The following is an 18,264-nucleotide window of genomic DNA, read 5'->3' as shown; positions in this document are numbered from 1 at the left end:
GTACTATTGCATGGTGATTTTTTGGAGCCTCCCATGTGTCAACTAAGGACCCAATACAATATTGTAGCAAGTGGTAGGTAATTGTGGCATTCCAAAGGGCTATATAAGTTTCATGAGATGATAGAGGCTTTGATGGATACATGAGTGGTGGAGAGAGAGTATACATAAATATATATAAGGGTGGGGCCGGGTAATGAATCAAATGGAAAAGATGGGTTCAATGTTTCAAAACCCAATTTGGGTTTTGCCCCTCCCCCCCCCCCATTAGTTGAATCCAAAAAGGGCTCTTGGAACATGTAGTATAGCGTAGGGTGATCATTGTAGCATGCATCATAGCAGAAAACGAAAGAGATCCTCAAAAGAGAGGAGAATAACAGTACCATGATGTTGAATATATATATATATATATATATATATATATAATGGGACTATTCGATTAAAATGAAAGGGTTTATATATATAGTAATGTAGAGGTGTGCTTAATTTGTCAAACTCAACAACGTAGGTGTGGTCACGGATTTCACTTGACTTCACAACCCCCATACCCATACCCAAACTCGGTTAGTTATTTTTTCTACGTACCAATTATGGCCTTGTATACATACATATATACGTACGTATATATGTACATATATATATATATGGAGTAGGTTTGATTTGTATGCTATTAGCTAGGAGCACGGAGGCCTCCGTGTTCCTAAGCCGTTTTCGATGATGGAGTTATCGAATCGATGATCGGCTTCATTAGATTTGATATAGCATATTTGAAGTATCTAGAAAATAAATTTCGTGATTTTTCGATATCATTTACCTAGCGATCGAAAGGGTTCAAAATTGACGGTTGAAAATAAAAATCGCATAAAAAATGGTGATGTAGTACTAAAATTTTCGATCAGATATATTAATCTTGTTATAGATAGTACAAAAAAATTTCTATTAAAATTTCATCTTATTGAATACTACTATACTGTTAAACTTGCAAACAATATGCATCAACCATTAAAAATTATTAATTTTGAACCCTTTCGATTGCTAGGTAAATATATAATATCAAAAAATCACAAAATTTATTTTCTAAATGCTTCAAATTAGTTAGATCAAGTCTGATGGAGCTGATCATCGATTCGAAAGATCCATCATAAAAAATGGCTTAGGAGCACGGAGGCCTCCATATTCCTAATAGCACACAAGACCTACACTACATATATAGAGTTGAATTGAAATGCTATCAGTAGCAAACAGACTCCGTTGCCACAATTTATTTTCAATAATGGAGCCTCCAAATCGATGATTGACACCGTTGAATATAATCTATACCACCTAAAGCATCTAAAATTAAATTTTATATTTTTTCGATATTTTTCTCTTGTCTATCAAGTGGACACAAAAAAGAACAATAAAAATTGAATATTTTTTAAAAAGTGATGATAAGAGACTTTAATCAAGATCAAGCGTATAGATTTTATTCTAAATAGTTTTAAAAAAAAATTAACCAAAATTCAATTGATTTGAATATCTCTACGCCGTTAAATGAGAAAACATCTCATATTGATTATTAAAATTTTAAAATTTGAAACCTTTTGATCATTAGGCCATTGATGTAAAAAAGATTTAAATTTGATTTCTACATATTTCAAGTGGTATAAATTATGCTCAATATTGACGATCGTCCATTTGGAGGCTTCATCATCGAAAACAAATGGATAACACCGAAGCATGTTTGCTACTGATAGTATTCCAGCCCAACTCCATATATAAATATATATATTATCCCTTGCAGTTCATGGTACATTAATTTATATTAATTCATAATTAATTTGGCATTTCTAGATAGAATGATAAAATAGGTATATAGATATATATGCTTAGAAAGATCAGTTAAAATTTATTAGATATGTCTCGAATTTTGAAATCTCAGAGAAAATCTGGTATCAATGTAAGCCGCAAATTTCTAACAAAATTAAATTGCCAGCCTCGAACATTTTATAGAACACACAAGCACACACACATCCGAAAATAAAACAATACTAGCGTAAAAAATTTTACAAGTTGTTTATATAATTTCTTGTAAACATTTTTGAGCAAACGAAGAAAAAGAAAGGATAATGAACAATGCACTTTGAAAATGAAGAAGAATTGGGTGCAAGTTATGATCATTTTCGTTTTTGTACATCAACATTCACATACTAGCTAGTATATAGTTAGAGGATTACTTGGCCAACTATTAAAAGTTTGTTAATTAATAATGAACTTCACAAAATTAGGAAGAATATATATATCGTGACTATGCGTAATTGTAGTTCAAACTTAGGAAGTATATATTGTGACTATGCGTAATTATAAGGTTCAGCATTACCTTGCATTGCAATGCTTGGATGCGTAATTATTGCATTGCATGCATTGCATGCATGGATGCAATAATTAGAGAATTAATTACTTCGCCAATAAAGCCTATTCTGCAATAAAATCAGAAGTTTTAAATAGAAGATTTTGCTTTTGAGCCTCAAAATTATTTTTTGCTTTTTGTAATACAAAGTTATAGAATTTTTTTTTTATTAACCAGATACTTGTTTACAAATTTTTTTTGAGAGAGAGAAAAGGTAGCATTTTGCCTTTTTTTTTTTTTTTAATAAATAAACTTAGCTGAAAATGTGAAGCAACTAAATTGCGAATTTGGAATCTCGAATAACAATCATCAAATCTTTTACTGCTTACGGTAGGGATGGTCGGCGAATATCTATTACAGTTAACCGCAAAGCTTTATATATGACTGAATTTATGAGGGGTGGTATAGTGGTTGCATGAGGAAGAAATTAACAGCAGCAGTGAAAAGTACAATAAAAAAGAAAGATAAAAAGAATAAATAATAGAAGATAAGCCAATGAAGAGATTAGATTCTTGTTGTAGAGAGGCTAGAAATTTAGCTGAGGAGATTGAGCAGGTCATGACATGCATTCACCTCTCTAAGCCATGTCCTCTTCCCGAAGTGTCTCTTTCTCTTCTTTAACTCCTTTGTGCCCCCTCCCTCTCCCTGTAGGCCCTCCCCAAGCCTATGGAAACCTTACTTATTCACCCCACCTTTTTATTTCTCCTCTACTTGGAATTGTGTAGAGAGAGAGAGAGAGAGAGAGAGAGAGAGAGAGTATGGGTCAGAACAGGGGACAATCATAGTGGTGGTGGTAGTAGTCTAGCATTAATCACAATTAATACAAGTATTCATCCATTTTATTTGCCATTTGTTTGACAAATTCTCTGAATCCTTTCACCACTTGCACCTACCTTAGAAGAAGAAGAAGAAGAAGGAGAAGGAGAAGGAGAAGAAGCCACTTGAAAGGGGAGTATATAGCAGGTGTGAGGGTGGGGGTTGAAAGAGCTGATGATTCGGGGCTTTAGCGGTATGCGGCGATCGGATCTACGATGAGTGGAGACGACGATGGCAAGGATGCTCATGAGAACGATCTCGTGATGCCGGGGTTTCGCTTCCACCCTACTGAAGAGGAGCTGATCGAGTTCTACCTCCGCAGAAAGGTCGAGGGCAAGCGCTTCAACGTCGAGCTTATCACCTTCCTCGACCTCTACCGCTACGACCCATGGGAGCTCCCTGGTTCGATATCCACCTTCTCTAAAAACACTCCCCTTTTTGGTTTTTGCGAATAACCATCCATGCAGGATGAGGGGTTTTGGCAGATCCCTACTTGTTCTATATGGAAAAACACCTTTTTTCTTCAACTTATAGAGTTTAATTAATTTGTCATAGATCTCTAATTTTAGGAATTGGGTTACCTTTTGGAGGCTAATTTTTCCTTTTCTTTTCCTTTATTTCTACACCGTGGACTATATATCAAGTACAGCATTTGCAGCAATTGGGGAGAAAGAGTGGTTCTTCTATGTCCCTAGAGATCGAAAGTATAGGAACGGAGATCGACCCAACCGCGTGACCGCATCGGGCTACTGGAAGGCCACTGGAGCCGACCGGATGATCCGAGCCGAAAACAGCCGGTCGATCGGATTGAAGAAGACCCTTGTGTTCTACTCAGGGAAGGCTCCCAAGGGCATCAGGACCAGTTGGATCATGAACGAGTACCGATTGCCGCAGAACGAAACCGACCATTACCAGAAGGTAACAAGACACTACATACATAGGAAACCCCTAGTCCTTTTACCATAACCAGATCTGGATATTAAAGGTGTAGGATATGACGGTGAGGGGGCAATCATGGGGGCACTCTAGGGTTTTGGGGACCAAAAACAACAGCAAAAAGAATCTTAATTTTGTAGGCTTTAATGCATGGCTCATGGCAAAAACCACTTTTCTGTGAAAGATCCCCTTGTCATGAACTCTTTTGCTGAATGTTAATTAAATTACTAGGCACAAAAATCACTGAAACATAAGAAGAGAGAAGTTTCAAACAGGCATCTGGGTTTTGCTGAGATCCAACTTCTGTGTTGTGTGTTCTTTATTTTCATTTATAGAAATTAGGGTTTGCTCTTTGTGTAGGATCTTACATGTATATGTATAGTTAGTGCCACATAAACCAAACTGATACTTGGAAATTGAGTAACTGCATGCGGATCAGCTGCTTCTACTGTTGCTCTTCTTGTTCCTTGCTTCTGCTTCTCTTTTCCACAGAGAGAGAGAGAGAGAGAGAGAGAGAGAGAGATAGAGAGAGAGAGGTGTGTTAAAGCCATAATTATACCTTGTTCATTCACTTCTTTTTATATATGTTCTTTTGTTTTCTTACTGCCTTTCTTTTGAGGATCCTCTTCTGAAATATTTGCAATTTATTAATGAGGTTTTCTGGGAAATTTTTCACAATCCCCCACTTCCTCTTAGCTACTAAATTGTATGATCCTATATATTCTCCCTCTCCTTATTTTCTCTTCCTCTGAACTATATTTTTGGGTTATGATATTATATCTTTCACAAGCACTGATTAGTGATTTGCTAGGAAGAACTCTTATTGCTTCTTCAGTTCTTTTTCCTCTTCACCTTCTTCTCTCACTTAATCAAAATATATGAACTTTTGTTTAAATTATCTAGGATTTTTTTTTTCTTCAAGGAAACCCTAAAATTTCTCCTTTTCTCTCTCTCTCTCTCTCTCTCTCTTAAAAAAGAAAAAAAACCATCTTCTTTCTCCTTCTTACACTCTAAATGCTCTCAACTAGTTCTTAATTAGTACTTCTTGTGATTTGGTTTCTTTTGCCATGTCTAATACTCCATCCATCTTGCTTTGTAGATTCTACATCACCTTCTATTTGTCTTTGCAATCAATATTTACTAAAAATTCTATAATATATGTTTGTAGGCCGAGATTTCCTTATGCCGGGTCTACAAGCGAGCCGGTGTCGACGACCACAATCACCTCTCTAGCCACACTTCCACAAAGCCAACCTCCTCGAGAGCGAACGGACTCGACAAAAAGTTCAGCTCATCTTGCCATCTACCTGCGAGCTTTGAAACCTTTCGAGGCGACTCTTCATCATCGACCGCCATAGAAAAAGCTCGCAAAGTGCATATAAGTGGAAACAACAACACCAACTTGCCCACACCCATATACAAACCCACTACTCTCTACGGATCAACGTCGGCGTCGGTTGCTTCATTGAGCTCGACAACATCGACGGAGGAAGATGGAAGCACTTCTCTCTACGGCCACTCGAAGAACACAAACAGTTTGGTTTCCACATACTCCCTCATTAACCTAACTTCTCCCTCCATGGCCTCAACCCCCATTGATGAGCTAAATAGGTTAGTAGGATACAACCAAACCTACAATAACCAGTTACTAAACAACCAGCTCCTTCCATTGCAACAACAACAAGCCCAGATGCTTCCGCTTAACTCGATGTCGATGTCGTTGTCTTCGATTTCGGATAAGCTTTGGGAATGGAATGCTCTTCCTCATGATGCAGCAAGGGATTTACACTAGTTTTTAAGTGATCAACACAGTGACTCTTTCAGATATATAGCTCCCTCTCTCTTTGTATTTCGTTCCTTTTGAAGATTAATTATGAATGTAATCTCCTAGCTAGCCCTCTAATATTGTGGGAAGAACATAGTTTATATATAATTTCATCATTAACATTGTGTGGGATTATATATATATATATAGCATTGCTGTGCCCGAGTTTGTTCTTACTGGATTACTTATTAAAGTCAAAGTGAACTGAGATGCTCTCAATTTATTATTATTATTATTATTATTATTCCATGGCACTCTCTCATCTTTTAATTTTTTTTTCTTTTTCTTAATATACATTGTACTGATTTCTAAGAAAAATATAGTTTGAATTACTCAAGTGTATAAGTCAAATCGGAGATATTGTTAAATTTAACAGCTCTATTATATATACATAGTAGTCAACTTGTAGTTTTATTTAATAAAAATAAGTCAATTAACATTATTGTTTAATGGAACGGTCGTTAAATTTAGAAAGATCGTCAATTTAAGTGACTAGAATCACTCAAAATAGAAAAAAAATCAAATTTTAAGGTGTCAATTTAATAGCTAATTAAGTTGCAAGGTATATATATTCTAAAATAGTTTATATATATTTGATTGGTTCTCATACATTTTTACCATAAATTAATTTAACTTTTGGACTCTTGGACATAAAATATATTACATATAATGAGTCCATGATTAGTAGAAGACCTGCAGAGAGTGTTGTCAGAGAAGCAGGAGGTATATATATATATATTACATGGCAGGGGGAATATTTATGTTGGAGTTTGTGATTATTGCAGTGTCCTCTCTCTTTTACATGGTGTAAGTGTAACTGACAAGTCAAAGTATACCGGTTTTGTCTCTTGGTTGTTGTGTTAGGTGAAAATGTGAAGGCTGATAGATGCCTGACATAGGGCTAGAAAGGTTCTGAGATTTACATCAAGCTGCTTTTGCACTTTCACTTGCTTTTGTTCTTTTTTTTTTTTTCTTAAAAAAAAATCTTACTAGAATTTGGTGTAACTTAAATTTTTTACAAAAATGCTGTTTAAAGATAGTAATTTGAGAAGCAACAACAAATTCGTTATAACATCTGTTCATCTAAGTTATTCATTTCATCTCATCTAATAATACTATCAAAAAATCCATTTCAGCATTCGGCCATCCGAAAACTGTAAATTCTTTTTGTTGGTAAGCTAGCATGCGATATATGCTTCTTGAGTAATAAAGTTGTTTTAAAAATTTAAGAATATTATAGACAAATATAATCCATTGTAAGGGTTATTTTGTTGTTGTCAATTTAGATAGGATAATCTGTTTTTTGGCCATTATTTGGATAGTATCAAGAGTGGGGAGAGGGCTATAATATGGGCCTAGGATCCTTTGGTGGTTTTGCGCATGCAGTTAAAGTGTACAAACACACCCATATATGCTATATTGTGTGATGGTCCTTGTTTTTTTTTTATGTGAGACAAAGCATGCATGCATGGGTGTGTCCATCAAAAAAGATTGGGGATGGAAATGATGGAGAACACCAAATTATTCTGAACTTTTATCTCTATAAGGCCCACTCTATTTGAGTGCTATTAGAAAATAGCATGTAATTCGATCGGTTCCTTTTAAACCAAAACAGAAAAGGAAAAAAAAATGTATATATATATATATATAGAGTTGAGATAGAATACTCTCAAAATCATCAAGAGATTGGTGCTTTTGAGTTTTTAACCCTTAGATAGAAAAATATAAGGTTGGGATGATGGTGATAAGTGGTGATAGGTGGAATAATGTTTGATCCAAGAGCTATTAGTAATCAAGGAGTAGATCTAAGGGCTAGAAACCTAGAAGCACCATAGGAGTGATATTTTTAAAAGTATTGTAGCTCAATTCTATATGTATATATTATTTTCTGCCACGATACGTTAAGGAGGTGTTTAGTTTTCTGAAAAATATCTCAGAGAATAATTTTTTGGACGAAAAAAGTATTTATCGTTTGTGAGATCTCTTAAGAAAATAATTTTTCTTAAAAAAAAACTTTTTTAGATTTCATAAAAAGGAAGTAATTTTGTTTCTGAATACTTTATTTGAAAATAAAAAAAAAAAGTGAAAACAGTGTTTTCTATGAAAGACTTATTTTTTTCCCCAATTTATAGTTTTTATCGCCTTTTTTGAGAAACCATGCAAGCACCTTTCTAAGGAATATTTGCTTTCCTAAAAAATATTACTTTTCTAACTAAAAAAATATTTTCTATCAGTTTGATTTTAAGAAAAAGTAGATAAAAGAAATCAAAATTTTATGAAAAATTCTGTTTCTTCACTTTTTCAAATTTTTTATTCGAAAAACGAAAACTTCGAAAAGGATGTTGCTATACATAAAATTCTTCTTCCAGAAAATAATTTCCCACAATTTTGTGAGTTACCAAAGACCCTGTAAAAAAGGCTTAAGCTTATTTACTCCTGCATAATTATGCGACAGAGTTTAAATTGAAACTTTTGCTTCTAAGTATAAGACCTACAAGTTTAAGATATTGTGGTGTTCTCTAAACACCTGAGTGTTGCTTCACTTTTGAGGGATTTAGTTAAAAAAAAAAAAAGAAGTTAATTTTATGCATATTCCTGCAAATATAATGAATGTCAAATATATCTCTCAACAAAATTCAACTTTTATATACTGTCTTTAAAAAAATCCTGATATTTTCAAATATATTCACAAGGCAATAATCACAACAAATTAATTAATACTCCATTAAAGAACATTGGTTTTATCTCAACACATAAGTAATTAAGCAAAACACACCCAATGGACACCATTAGTATGCTTACACATGGAGTACTTTGCTAATATTATACTTCAAACTCAAGTTGCTGTTCGCATGAGCCAAAATGCAACCAAATACTTATTAAGAAGAAGGTATAGAATTATCTTGTTTTGTATAGAAATAAATATAAGAACCACTCAAAATAAGACCCAGAAACTTTTACTGGATCTATTCCTCACAGTAGTTATTTTATATTATTATCCAGCAATATTTTGCAGTTGTACATCAGAAAATTCACATTCTTGAATACCACCATCGCAGATCAGACCACTTCGATAAGTCAGCGCTTAAATGACGCAGAACATACCGGAATGTAGCTTTCGGTTTCCGTACCTGAAAACAGTTTTCCGCAGGAAATAGTAATTGGCAAGCTTCAGAATCTTTTTAACATAACAAGTAAAGCAGTAAGAAGACCAAATGAAACTTAAATAGTCGTCGCATTCACTGAGAAAGAAACGGAGTACCTGATCTACGAGCACCATTCACGAGCATTCTGGAACATTCTCAACCACGGGCTGGGGCCCTTCTTGTCGACATTCCACTCCTTTGGGTACCATGGGTACTGCCACATCATGAAGCAACGCTCGGGATGCGGCATCATCGCCAGGTGGCGCCCATCGGGAGAACAGAGCGCCGCGATCCCAAGAGGCGAACCATTGGGGTTAAAAGGATACACCTCTGTTATTTTACTCTCATCATCACAGTATCGTACGGGGGCGAGATTAGATTTAAGAACAGAGCCTAGAATATCATTATCTGGAAAATACGCTCTTCCCTCGCCATGAGCAGCCCAAACACCCAATGTAGAGCCTTCCATTCCTTTAAACATAATAGCCGGTGAATCCCCAATCGTAACACCAGTAAATCTACACTCAAATCGGCCCGATTCATTGTGAACAAACCTCGGCTGTGACAAATCGCCGCCGACACCAGAAGAACCACCAACATCACCCCCCGGCACCCACCCTAGAAGAGCCATCAGTTGACACCCATTGCAAACACCAAGGCTGAAAGTGTCGGGCCTGTTATAGAACTTCTGAAATTGCTGTAAAAGGGGCAGGTTGAACCTTATAGATGCTGACCAACCTTTTGCCGAATCAAGGACGTCGGCGTAGCTAAAACCGCCCACGAATGCGACCCCACGGAAATCATCAAGTGAAATTTTTCCATTCAAAAGGTCCGACATTGTGACATCCCATGGTTCGAAACCCGCAGCGTAGAATGCTGCGGACATCTCTCGGTCTCCATTGCTCCCTTCCTCACGAATGATGGCCACCTTTGGTTTCGAAGATGCAGCAATAAGTTTACTGTTAGTGAATTTGGGGGTAAAGGACAGAGACCACGAAGGCGATTGTCTATGCTTTAAGCCTTCTTTCTCGAGTTTGACACAAGAAGCTAGTCTTTGCAGGCTCTCAAGTTGGAAACTTGTTTCCTCCCACAAATCCCTAAGGTAGGAAGTTTCCTCTTTTAGCCGCAGATCCCCGTCAACAACTAATTCTATGACCGGTGATGCAGAAACTTCACCAATAACCTCGCTAGAAACACCCATTGTTTTCAGCTTTTTCTTAACAATATCGATGTCCTTCTTGTTGATTTCGAGAATTAGACCAAGCTCTTCCGCAAAAAGTGTATGAAGAATGCTGTGGCCTCCTGAGCTTAGGTTCAACTTCAAGCCACAGTTCCCAGCAAAGGCCATTTCGAGGGCACAAACAATAAGGCCGCCATCGCTGATGTCATGGCCGGCAGAAATAAGGCGTTCGCTAAGCAGATCCTGAACTGATTCAAAGACGCTCTTCAGGTAAAGGACATCATCGAGATCAGGGCAATCATCGCCGACTTGGTCGAAAGCCTGAGCGAGTGCGGAACCACCTAAGCGCCGCTTCCCTTTTGCTAGATCAATGTGCAGGAGAACGCCATCATTCGTGAGCTTTAAATCCGGAGTAACCGTCAACGTTATATCAGGACAGGTGACATAAGCGCTGATGACTAGATTTCCCGGAGCCTTAACAACCTCACCTCCGGCGTGAGCAGCCATAGAAAGACTATCCTTACCCCCATCAATAGCTATACCCAGTTGAATCATAGATTCCGAGAGTGCAATAGCGGCATCGTACATATCCGCCCCTTCTCCATCGAGCTTGGCAGCGTACATCCAGTTGCCGCTAGCTTTCACGTCAGCAAGAGAGGTCACTTTGGCCCAAACTAGATTGGTTAGGGCTTCCCCAACAGCCATTCTCGCCATGGCTTTTGAATTAAGCAAGCCCTTAATTGGCTGCTCCCCTATCGCACAAGCACCGCCGGTCAGATCAGTGTACGTCTGGGCAATAACGGCAACATCAGAAAGTGGGAGTTGAAGCGGGCCCACCGTTTGTTGCTGCGCTACAAGACCCGTTACACACCTGTCCACTTTTGTGGTTAAGAAGCGCTTTGAACATACCGAAGGAAGCTTCAACACTCGCTTGAGAGAATCCATTAACGTGGTCCCAGGCGCAATATCCAACGGCTCCCGCAGTTGAGGGATTCGACTGAATTCAAAGCACTTCTGGGGCATATCTCCTAGCACCTTTTCTAGCTCGAGATCCTCAACAGGTGGTGGGGGAGGTAGCCCATTAGACTTGGACTCCTCTATGGCAGAGCTATCAATTAACACGATTTTTCCGCTGCCGCTGATCGTACCAATGACGGCCATTGAGACCCTTTCCCTCTCGCAGATCACTTGCAATAAGTCTCTGCTCTCGGGCTTCACCAATAAAGCATCCTGTTCTTGGTACTCGGCACCCCATATTTCTAGCACCGACATGGTGTGATCACCGACAACGATAGAACGGATGTCGATCTCAGCACCCTTAGGATAGATTATCTCCTTCACGACATTGCAATTACCTCCGGCCCCCTGATCATGGATGCTGATTATAGGGTTTTTCTCTCCCATTTCAGCGCATGCACGAACCACCCGATACAGCTTTTGTGCCATCTCAGCATCTCCCCTCTGAACGGCGTTAAAATCCAACTCAGCATCGTTCTGTCCACTAACCATGCTCGAAGCCGCACCACCACCCATCCCGATCCTATACGCCGGCCCTCCAATCTTAACAACTAGCATCCCAATATCAGGTTCTCCCTTTGAGATATGTGCATGATCGATCTGCCCGATTCCTCCACTAAACATTATCGGCTTTAGCCACTCACGCCGCTCCCCGCTCGGCAATCTCATACCGAAGGTCCTCGTGAAACCCTGAATCAATGGTTCTCCAAATTTATTTCCATAGTCAGATGCCCCATCACTGGCATCAACCAGAATCTGAAGAGGTGGTGCTAAGTTGGATGGATATAGAAAAGATGAATCCTCCCACGGGGCGAAGGAGCCTTCTATGCGAAGGTTACCCACGCAGTAACCAGCGGTGGCGGCTACCACAAATGAACCCCTTCCAGTTGCATGTGTGTCCCTGATGCGTCCCCCAGCACCAGTTTCCGCTCCGGGATAAGGAGCCACAGCACAGGGGAAATTGTGCGTCTCTGCCGTGAACAAAATATCAAGCTCGCGGATAATCATGTCTAGTGGACAGGTCGAACCGGGGAAAGCAGGTCGTAACTGGTTCACTTGGTACCCCTTGATCGCGCTCGAGTTATCCTTAAAGCCAATGACAGAATTATTGGGGTTTGCCTTCAAAGTGCTCTTCACAATCTGCATCAATGTTTTACTCATAGTCTCACCGTCAATAACAAGTTTCCCATTAAAGAACCAGTGCCTACTGTGCTCGCTGTTAGATTGTGCTATATCGAACAGCTCAACAGTTGTTGGGTTGCGCTTAATGTCATCCTTAAACAGCGCTGTGTAGTACTTAATATCTTGTTCATCAAACGCAAGACCCATCTTCACATTTATCTCTTCCAACGCCTCCCTTCCTCTTTCAATTACTGGAACCACACTAACCGCCTCCGGAATAGCGCTAGTCTTAAAAGATGTGAGCTTTTGAGGATAAACACACTCCGTCATTCTATCGTGGACCATAGCCGCGAAATCATTAATCTGGTTTACATCTAGTGGGCTACTTCCGGGCCTGAGATGTAAAAGATACCTTCTTGACCTCTCCAAACGGGTTATTTCCGTCAAAGAGCATGCTTGGCAGATTGAAACAGCATTTGCAGACCATGCTGTTGTGAACGACATGCGTGGCCCAACCTCGATTAACACGGAGTTTTGTGCACCTGTGAGGGCCTCCTCCTCCTCCAAGAAGCTATGTTTATCTAAATTCTCGGGTTCATAAGTCTCCTGTAAAAGCCATTTAAGCACTCCAAGCTTGTTGATTGGTAGAACCCCTTCCACCCCAATGTTGAAGCATTGCTCTGTCTTTATATCTACTATATTAGGAGAGATCTTTTCTTGGACTTGCCGTAGAAGCTCGGCAGCTGCACTTTCTCGAATAAATGGACGGCGATAGAAGTGAATAATCTCAGGGGTTTGTTCCAATGTATCATATTGTTCGTCTAATGGGCTCTCCAACCCCCTCGAAACTACAGCTCTTGGAATCGACAATAACGGTGTGCTCAGGGAAGCATTTCTTCGAATAGATAATATCGGAACATGGCGGAGACCAAAGCGGCTGCAGGTCACATGGAACCTTCTCCTTGCACCAGGATTCCTAAAAGAAAGCATGTGGGATCTTCGTGGTTCCTGAAATTGAATACAGAGAGAAGAAATCACATAAGAATTCGAGACAACAGAGGTAAAAAAAAAAAGAAAAAGAAATTTATACAATAGGGAATCAGTTTCATGTTGCCCTACCCCATTAGTAGGGAAAGCCGGGATTCGCAATGAATCGCCCACCGCAGGTTTTCCAAGCGTAGCCATAGATCGCTGCGACTTAATAATGCTTAGATAAGCTGCTTAAATCACATAAAAGGTAGAGCTTTTTAAACTCAATATACAATAATTCTTCCAGATTAAGCAAAAAATTATTAGGAATGGCCTAAAAACAGAAATATAATTCCTAAACAGTATAGAAGTCTATACAATGGAAAAAATAACAGATTTTGAATAGAATTTCAGGAAGAAATCAAACTAAATTGACTTACTAAACAGTATATACTCCACACACTGAAGAAAAGAACAAATTTTGAGTAAAATTAGGGCAAAAACACAAACTAAATTAGCTTCCTAAACAGTGTATACTACATGCAGTGAAGAAAAGAACGGTTTTTGAGTAAAATTAGGGCAAAAAAAGACAACAAAATTAACTCACTAAACAGTACATACCTCACACAACGAAGAAAATAACAGATTTTGAGTAAAATTACACAATCAAATCAAATCAACATAACTCAAAAGAACGATTTCGACACAAAAAGGGATACTACAACCAGGACCACATGTGGATGAACACATATAAAATCGATTAGTAAGACGATCCCAACGAACCCAACTCAAAAACGCGAGCTTTACATGAGTTTCGAGACGAGAGAGAGAGAAAACAAGAGATTGGAAGCTTACCAGAGCAGGAACTGCGTCCGACGATGGAGCCGAGGAGGCGGCGGCGAAGCGCAGCGGCAACGCTACGAGACCGCGGCAGAGCGTGGCGGGGACGCTCCGGCGACGGCGGCGGCAGAGCTCCGGCGACGGCGGTGGCGCTTGAGAGGATTCGTGGGCGGCGGAGCTCGACAAGGGTTTTAGTAGCGAGAGAAGGTTTCAGAGGATAGCGGAGGGGGATAGAGCGGAGAGCAGAGAACTAGAGATTACGGGTTAAAAAAGTGATAAAAAAAGAAAAAAAAAAAAAAAGGAGAAAAAGGTTTTAGGGCAATGCTCATGGACCGGAGAAATAGATAGCATGCACCTGGTCCACCGCGAAACATCGTAATACGAGTGCCCTACTACGTCACGGAAAGGAATTATTCGTTGCACCGCGTGCACCGGTATATTTGTGCACCACTATTCACCCCTCCTTTAGTGGACCGGGTCCAGGCTTTTAACACTCATTTTGGGCCTTGAGCCCATTGAACAGTGATAAATGGGCTAAGTGGATTAGGCCTAATAGAGCCCGTTTGGGTCGCACCTGGTCCATTGGACCAACTGGCCAGCCCAAAGTAAGATGGGCTACACCATTCGGCCTACTTAAAATATTTATTTAGACTCTGTTTGGATGCGTGAAGTCACGGGGCGAGAGACGTCCCCTCCCCTCCTACCCCTTCTTTTTGGCTTATCGGAGTGAATTCGAAGCAGGTTAATTTCATCTCATTTCTTGCCTCCGTTTACCGCTCTATTTACGGGGGATTGGGTAAAAAGCGTAGGCAAATTTTTGGTACACCGAAACAGATTGAAGGAAGAAAAAAAATTTCTGCCTCTTGCTTCACTTTTCTTAGCGGGTTGGGACAGATACAGAGCACACCCTTATACCCTATGCCCTATTCGAGGTAGATCATGACGGGGTTCTATCAACCCAGATCCATTTATAAAAAATATCACAAAACAACAGCTAAAAAAGGCACACTTTTTTAATGCATCCCTAATTCGGACTATATTTTCAATCAAGAAGCTTATAGTTTTTATTAGATGAGGACTATTATTATCAAAAGTTTAGGATAGAATATTATAGGGCAAACTTCAAATACCATCTCTGTCGTTTCGCGTTTTGCACTTTCTCACTTTAATACCATGTGGTTTAAAGTATATCAAGTTAGTATCTTGTGGTTATTTTTATTTTTTCGTCAAATTTTTCGTTAATATTTCGTTAAATTATATACAAAAAAAACTTCAGATATCTCACCGAGGTTTATCGAATATTCACTTTAGTACTCTTTAGTTTTAACTTTGTCACCGATTTAACTAAAAAATTAATAAAATCGATAATAAAAAGATAAAAATAAAATCATAGGGCACTAAATCGATACATTTTAAACCACATAGTACTAAAGTGAGAAAGTGTGAAATCTCATACGGTGGTATTTGAAGTTTTTCCAATATTATATTCTATCTATTACTCATTATTTTCAGTATAAAATAAATTACTTCATAAGTAAAAATATGTGATTCTACCAAAATTGTGAATACTATGGCTTCGGAAGGAGCAAAAATCACACCATATTATATTTAATTATTAACTAATCTCGTGTTTTATCTTATTGAACCTCAAAGTGAGCACCTGAGTAGGTATAAAACAATAGAAGTTATTGGCCCAAAACATGTTCGAAGTACATGGAATGGAGTAGTTTAATAATAATAATAAGTAGCTTTTTCCATGATTAAACAACCCCACACGGCCACACCTGCTCTTTGTTTGAAACAGTTCTTACCCAACCATTACTTACATAATAAATTAAATTAAGTTATGGTTTGTGAGTTGTGACAACGATATCTCCTTTCCTGGTCGTTACGTTGTGATGTGACTATTATTATTTTATCTAAATCCCTTTGATTTAAAAATTATTTTAGTCTTAAATGCATTTTTGTTGTTTTCTATTCGAATATGCATACAAATACACGTAATAAATATTTTACTAACTATCTCAAATTAATATAAATAAATTTATATATTATATTTATTCAAAAATTTGTAATATAAAATTTAAATTTAAAAAAATAAAATTATTTATTATATATTATTAAAAAATATCTGTCATATTCTAACTTAAATTTAAATAATTATTGTCAATAATAATTATATAATTTTTTATTTTATAAAATTTATATATAGTGTAGATATAGATATACATTAAATAATTTTTTATATTTTTTAATTCTGATAATTTCAAATTTTAACTAAAAGTATCAAAATTAAAAAGTTAATATAATAATAAAATATTAGTAGATAGAATAGGCAAAATGTATAAATATTTTGCCTTAAAAAGAAAAGATATTGAATGATAAAAGTATTTAATAAAAAAATAAAAATTAATGCTTCGAAAAAATAAAAAAATAAAAATTTGTTTCGATATATTATTTACTTTTCGTATGAAAATTATAATAGGAGCGAGTCAACGTTGGTTTGAATAATGTCGTTTTGCCCCAGGTGTCGTGTGGGGCCTACACTTGTGGGCCCCAACTTTACTGTTACGTGATTGGCCCACGAAACGACCAACCCGCGTAATGCCGCGTTATTATTATATTATTGGGGAAACTTCAAAAAAAACCCCCTGTGGTTTCGTGCTTTCTCACTTTAGTACTCTATGGTTTAAAGTGTATTAATTTATTCCCCTGTAGTTTCGTTTTTATCTTTTCAATAGCTTTTTGGTTAATATTTTATTAAATTATATAAAAAAAACTTCAAATACTCATCTAGATTTATCGAATATTCACTTTAATACCCTTTAATTTTAACTTTATCACTGATTTAAGAAAAAAAAATAATGAAATTGATAATAAAAAGAGAAAAACGAAACCACAGGGGGATAAATTGATATATTTTAAACCACAGGGTACTAAAGTGAGAAACTACGAAACTACAGGGGGTTTTTAAAGTTTTTCCTATATTATTCATATAAAAGTATAATAATACGATAATTGATCATGTCAATTTTTTTTGTTACAAGTTTTGTTCATGAAATAATATTACCTCAAAAAATGAGAGTTATAATATGTTGACTAAAAAAGATTAAACATTTTATTCCCTGATTGAAACGTTTGGTTTTGCTGAGTTGCGTTCGAAATGGTGAGGGATCAGATTGAATCTGAGTCATTAAATGGTTCGATCGATCAAATGTAAAAACTTACGCCGATAAAAAAATTTAAAATTAATATTATATTATTATATTTTTTTTATTATCAGAAAACATAAATAAATAACTGATTATTCTCTGACCCAATCCACCATTTAGACATGATCTATAACTTCTCAATTTTCTATACATTAAAGATCATATATTTTTTAGTTTATTATTTAGACAAAAATTTATCGCAAAAAATCGAGGGTATTAAAAAATATATTATAAATCACGATTTTTAGGACTCATCGAATGGTGTAAATATTTTAATGTAGATCAACCAAAAATTTCTCCTTCGATCACGGTAATGTGTCTCACGCTTATTATAATATATAGTTGTATACACATATTCAATGCAAACATATCAAATTTTTTTAATATTTAATTAATCAATGTTAATTAGATTAAATAAATATATCAAATTTTATTAGAAATAGTATCAAAAAATGGTATTTGAAAAAGATTATGTATCACATTATTTAAATAAATAAATAAATATGAAGGAAATATGAAAAAATTTTCACATTGCACATAGCCACATGTTTTTCTCTCCTTATTTCTTATCTAATAAGGAAGCGTATAAGAATTAAATTCTCAATTAAATAAGTTGTAGTACATTTCAATATTTTACTAACTAATTAAAAAGAATAAGAATTATAATTTTAATTAAAATTATTTTATCTAATAATTAATGTCAAAATATTACTTTAAAAATAATTTAATAAATTAATAAATTTATTAGCTGTAAATATTGTGTAAGATAATAAAAATATATTAATCAATTAATTAAATATAAAAAATAATTTAAC

The 18,264-nt window shown here is 36.7% G+C and overlaps 2 protein-coding genes across 4 annotated transcripts; one reads left to right on the top strand and one right to left on the bottom strand.

The window, feature by feature from the left end:
• LOC109706519 (NAC domain-containing protein 35) lies at window positions 3,081-6,139 on the top strand. 2 transcript variants are annotated; one of them, XM_020227523.1, is made up of 4 exons: window positions 3,094-3,179; window positions 3,285-3,604; window positions 3,852-4,120; window positions 5,307-6,139. In XM_020227523.1, the coding sequence occupies exons 2-4, from the start codon at window positions 3,418-3,420 to the stop codon at window positions 5,928-5,930; spliced, it is 1,080 nt and encodes a 359-aa protein (XP_020083112.1). In that variant the 5' UTR covers window positions 3,094-3,179; window positions 3,285-3,417; the 3' UTR covers window positions 5,931-6,139. The 2 variants fall into 2 exon arrangements, with proteins under 2 accessions (XP_020083042.1, XP_020083112.1); XM_020227453.1 differs by having other exon boundaries at window positions 3,081-3,604.
• LOC109707082 (probable phosphoribosylformylglycinamidine synthase, chloroplastic/mitochondrial) lies at window positions 8,664-14,498 on the bottom strand. 2 transcript variants are annotated; one of them, XM_020228168.1, is made up of 4 exons: window positions 14,253-14,486; window positions 13,548-13,648; window positions 9,226-13,436; window positions 8,664-9,094 (listed from the first exon to the last, which is right to left on the bottom strand). In XM_020228168.1, exons 2-3 carry the CDS (start codon window positions 13,611-13,613, stop codon window positions 9,231-9,233), a joined length of 4,272 nt encoding a protein of 1,423 aa, XP_020083757.1. In that variant the 5' UTR covers window positions 13,614-13,648; window positions 14,253-14,486; the 3' UTR covers window positions 8,664-9,094; window positions 9,226-9,230. The 2 variants fall into 2 exon arrangements, with proteins under 2 accessions (XP_020083757.1, XP_020083748.1); XM_020228159.1 differs by having other exon boundaries at window positions 8,703-9,094; window positions 13,548-13,645; window positions 14,253-14,498.

This window comes from Ananas comosus, linkage group 1, assembly GCF_001540865.1.
Source record: "Ananas comosus cultivar F153 linkage group 1, ASM154086v1, whole genome shotgun sequence".
Classification (NCBI taxonomy): domain Eukaryota; kingdom Viridiplantae; phylum Streptophyta; class Magnoliopsida; order Poales; family Bromeliaceae; genus Ananas; species Ananas comosus.
The sequence above is the reverse complement of the archived record's forward strand: the minus strand, read 5'-3'. Positions and strand labels throughout refer to the sequence as shown.

Bases quoted from the DNA above. Each gene is read 5' to 3' on its own strand.
- LOC109706519 (XM_020227453.1), top strand. From the start codon at position 3,418: ATGAGTGGAGACGACGATGGCAAGGATGCTCATGAGAACGATCTCGTG. The intron at 3,605-3,851 runs GTTCGATATCCA...TATCAAGTACAG, and splicing joins CGACCCATGGGAGCTCCCTG to CATTTGCAGCAATTGGGGAG. The intron at 4,121-5,306 runs GTAACAAGACAC...ATATGTTTGTAG, and splicing joins AAACCGACCATTACCAGAAG to GCCGAGATTTCCTTATGCCG.
- LOC109707082 (XM_020228159.1), bottom strand. From the start codon at position 13,613: ATGGCTACGCTTGGAAAACCTGCGGTGGGCGATTCATTGCGAATCCCG. The intron at 13,437-13,547 runs GTAGGGCAACAT...ATTCAATTTCAG, and splicing joins CGGCTTTCCCTACTAATGGG to GAACCACGAAGATCCCACAT.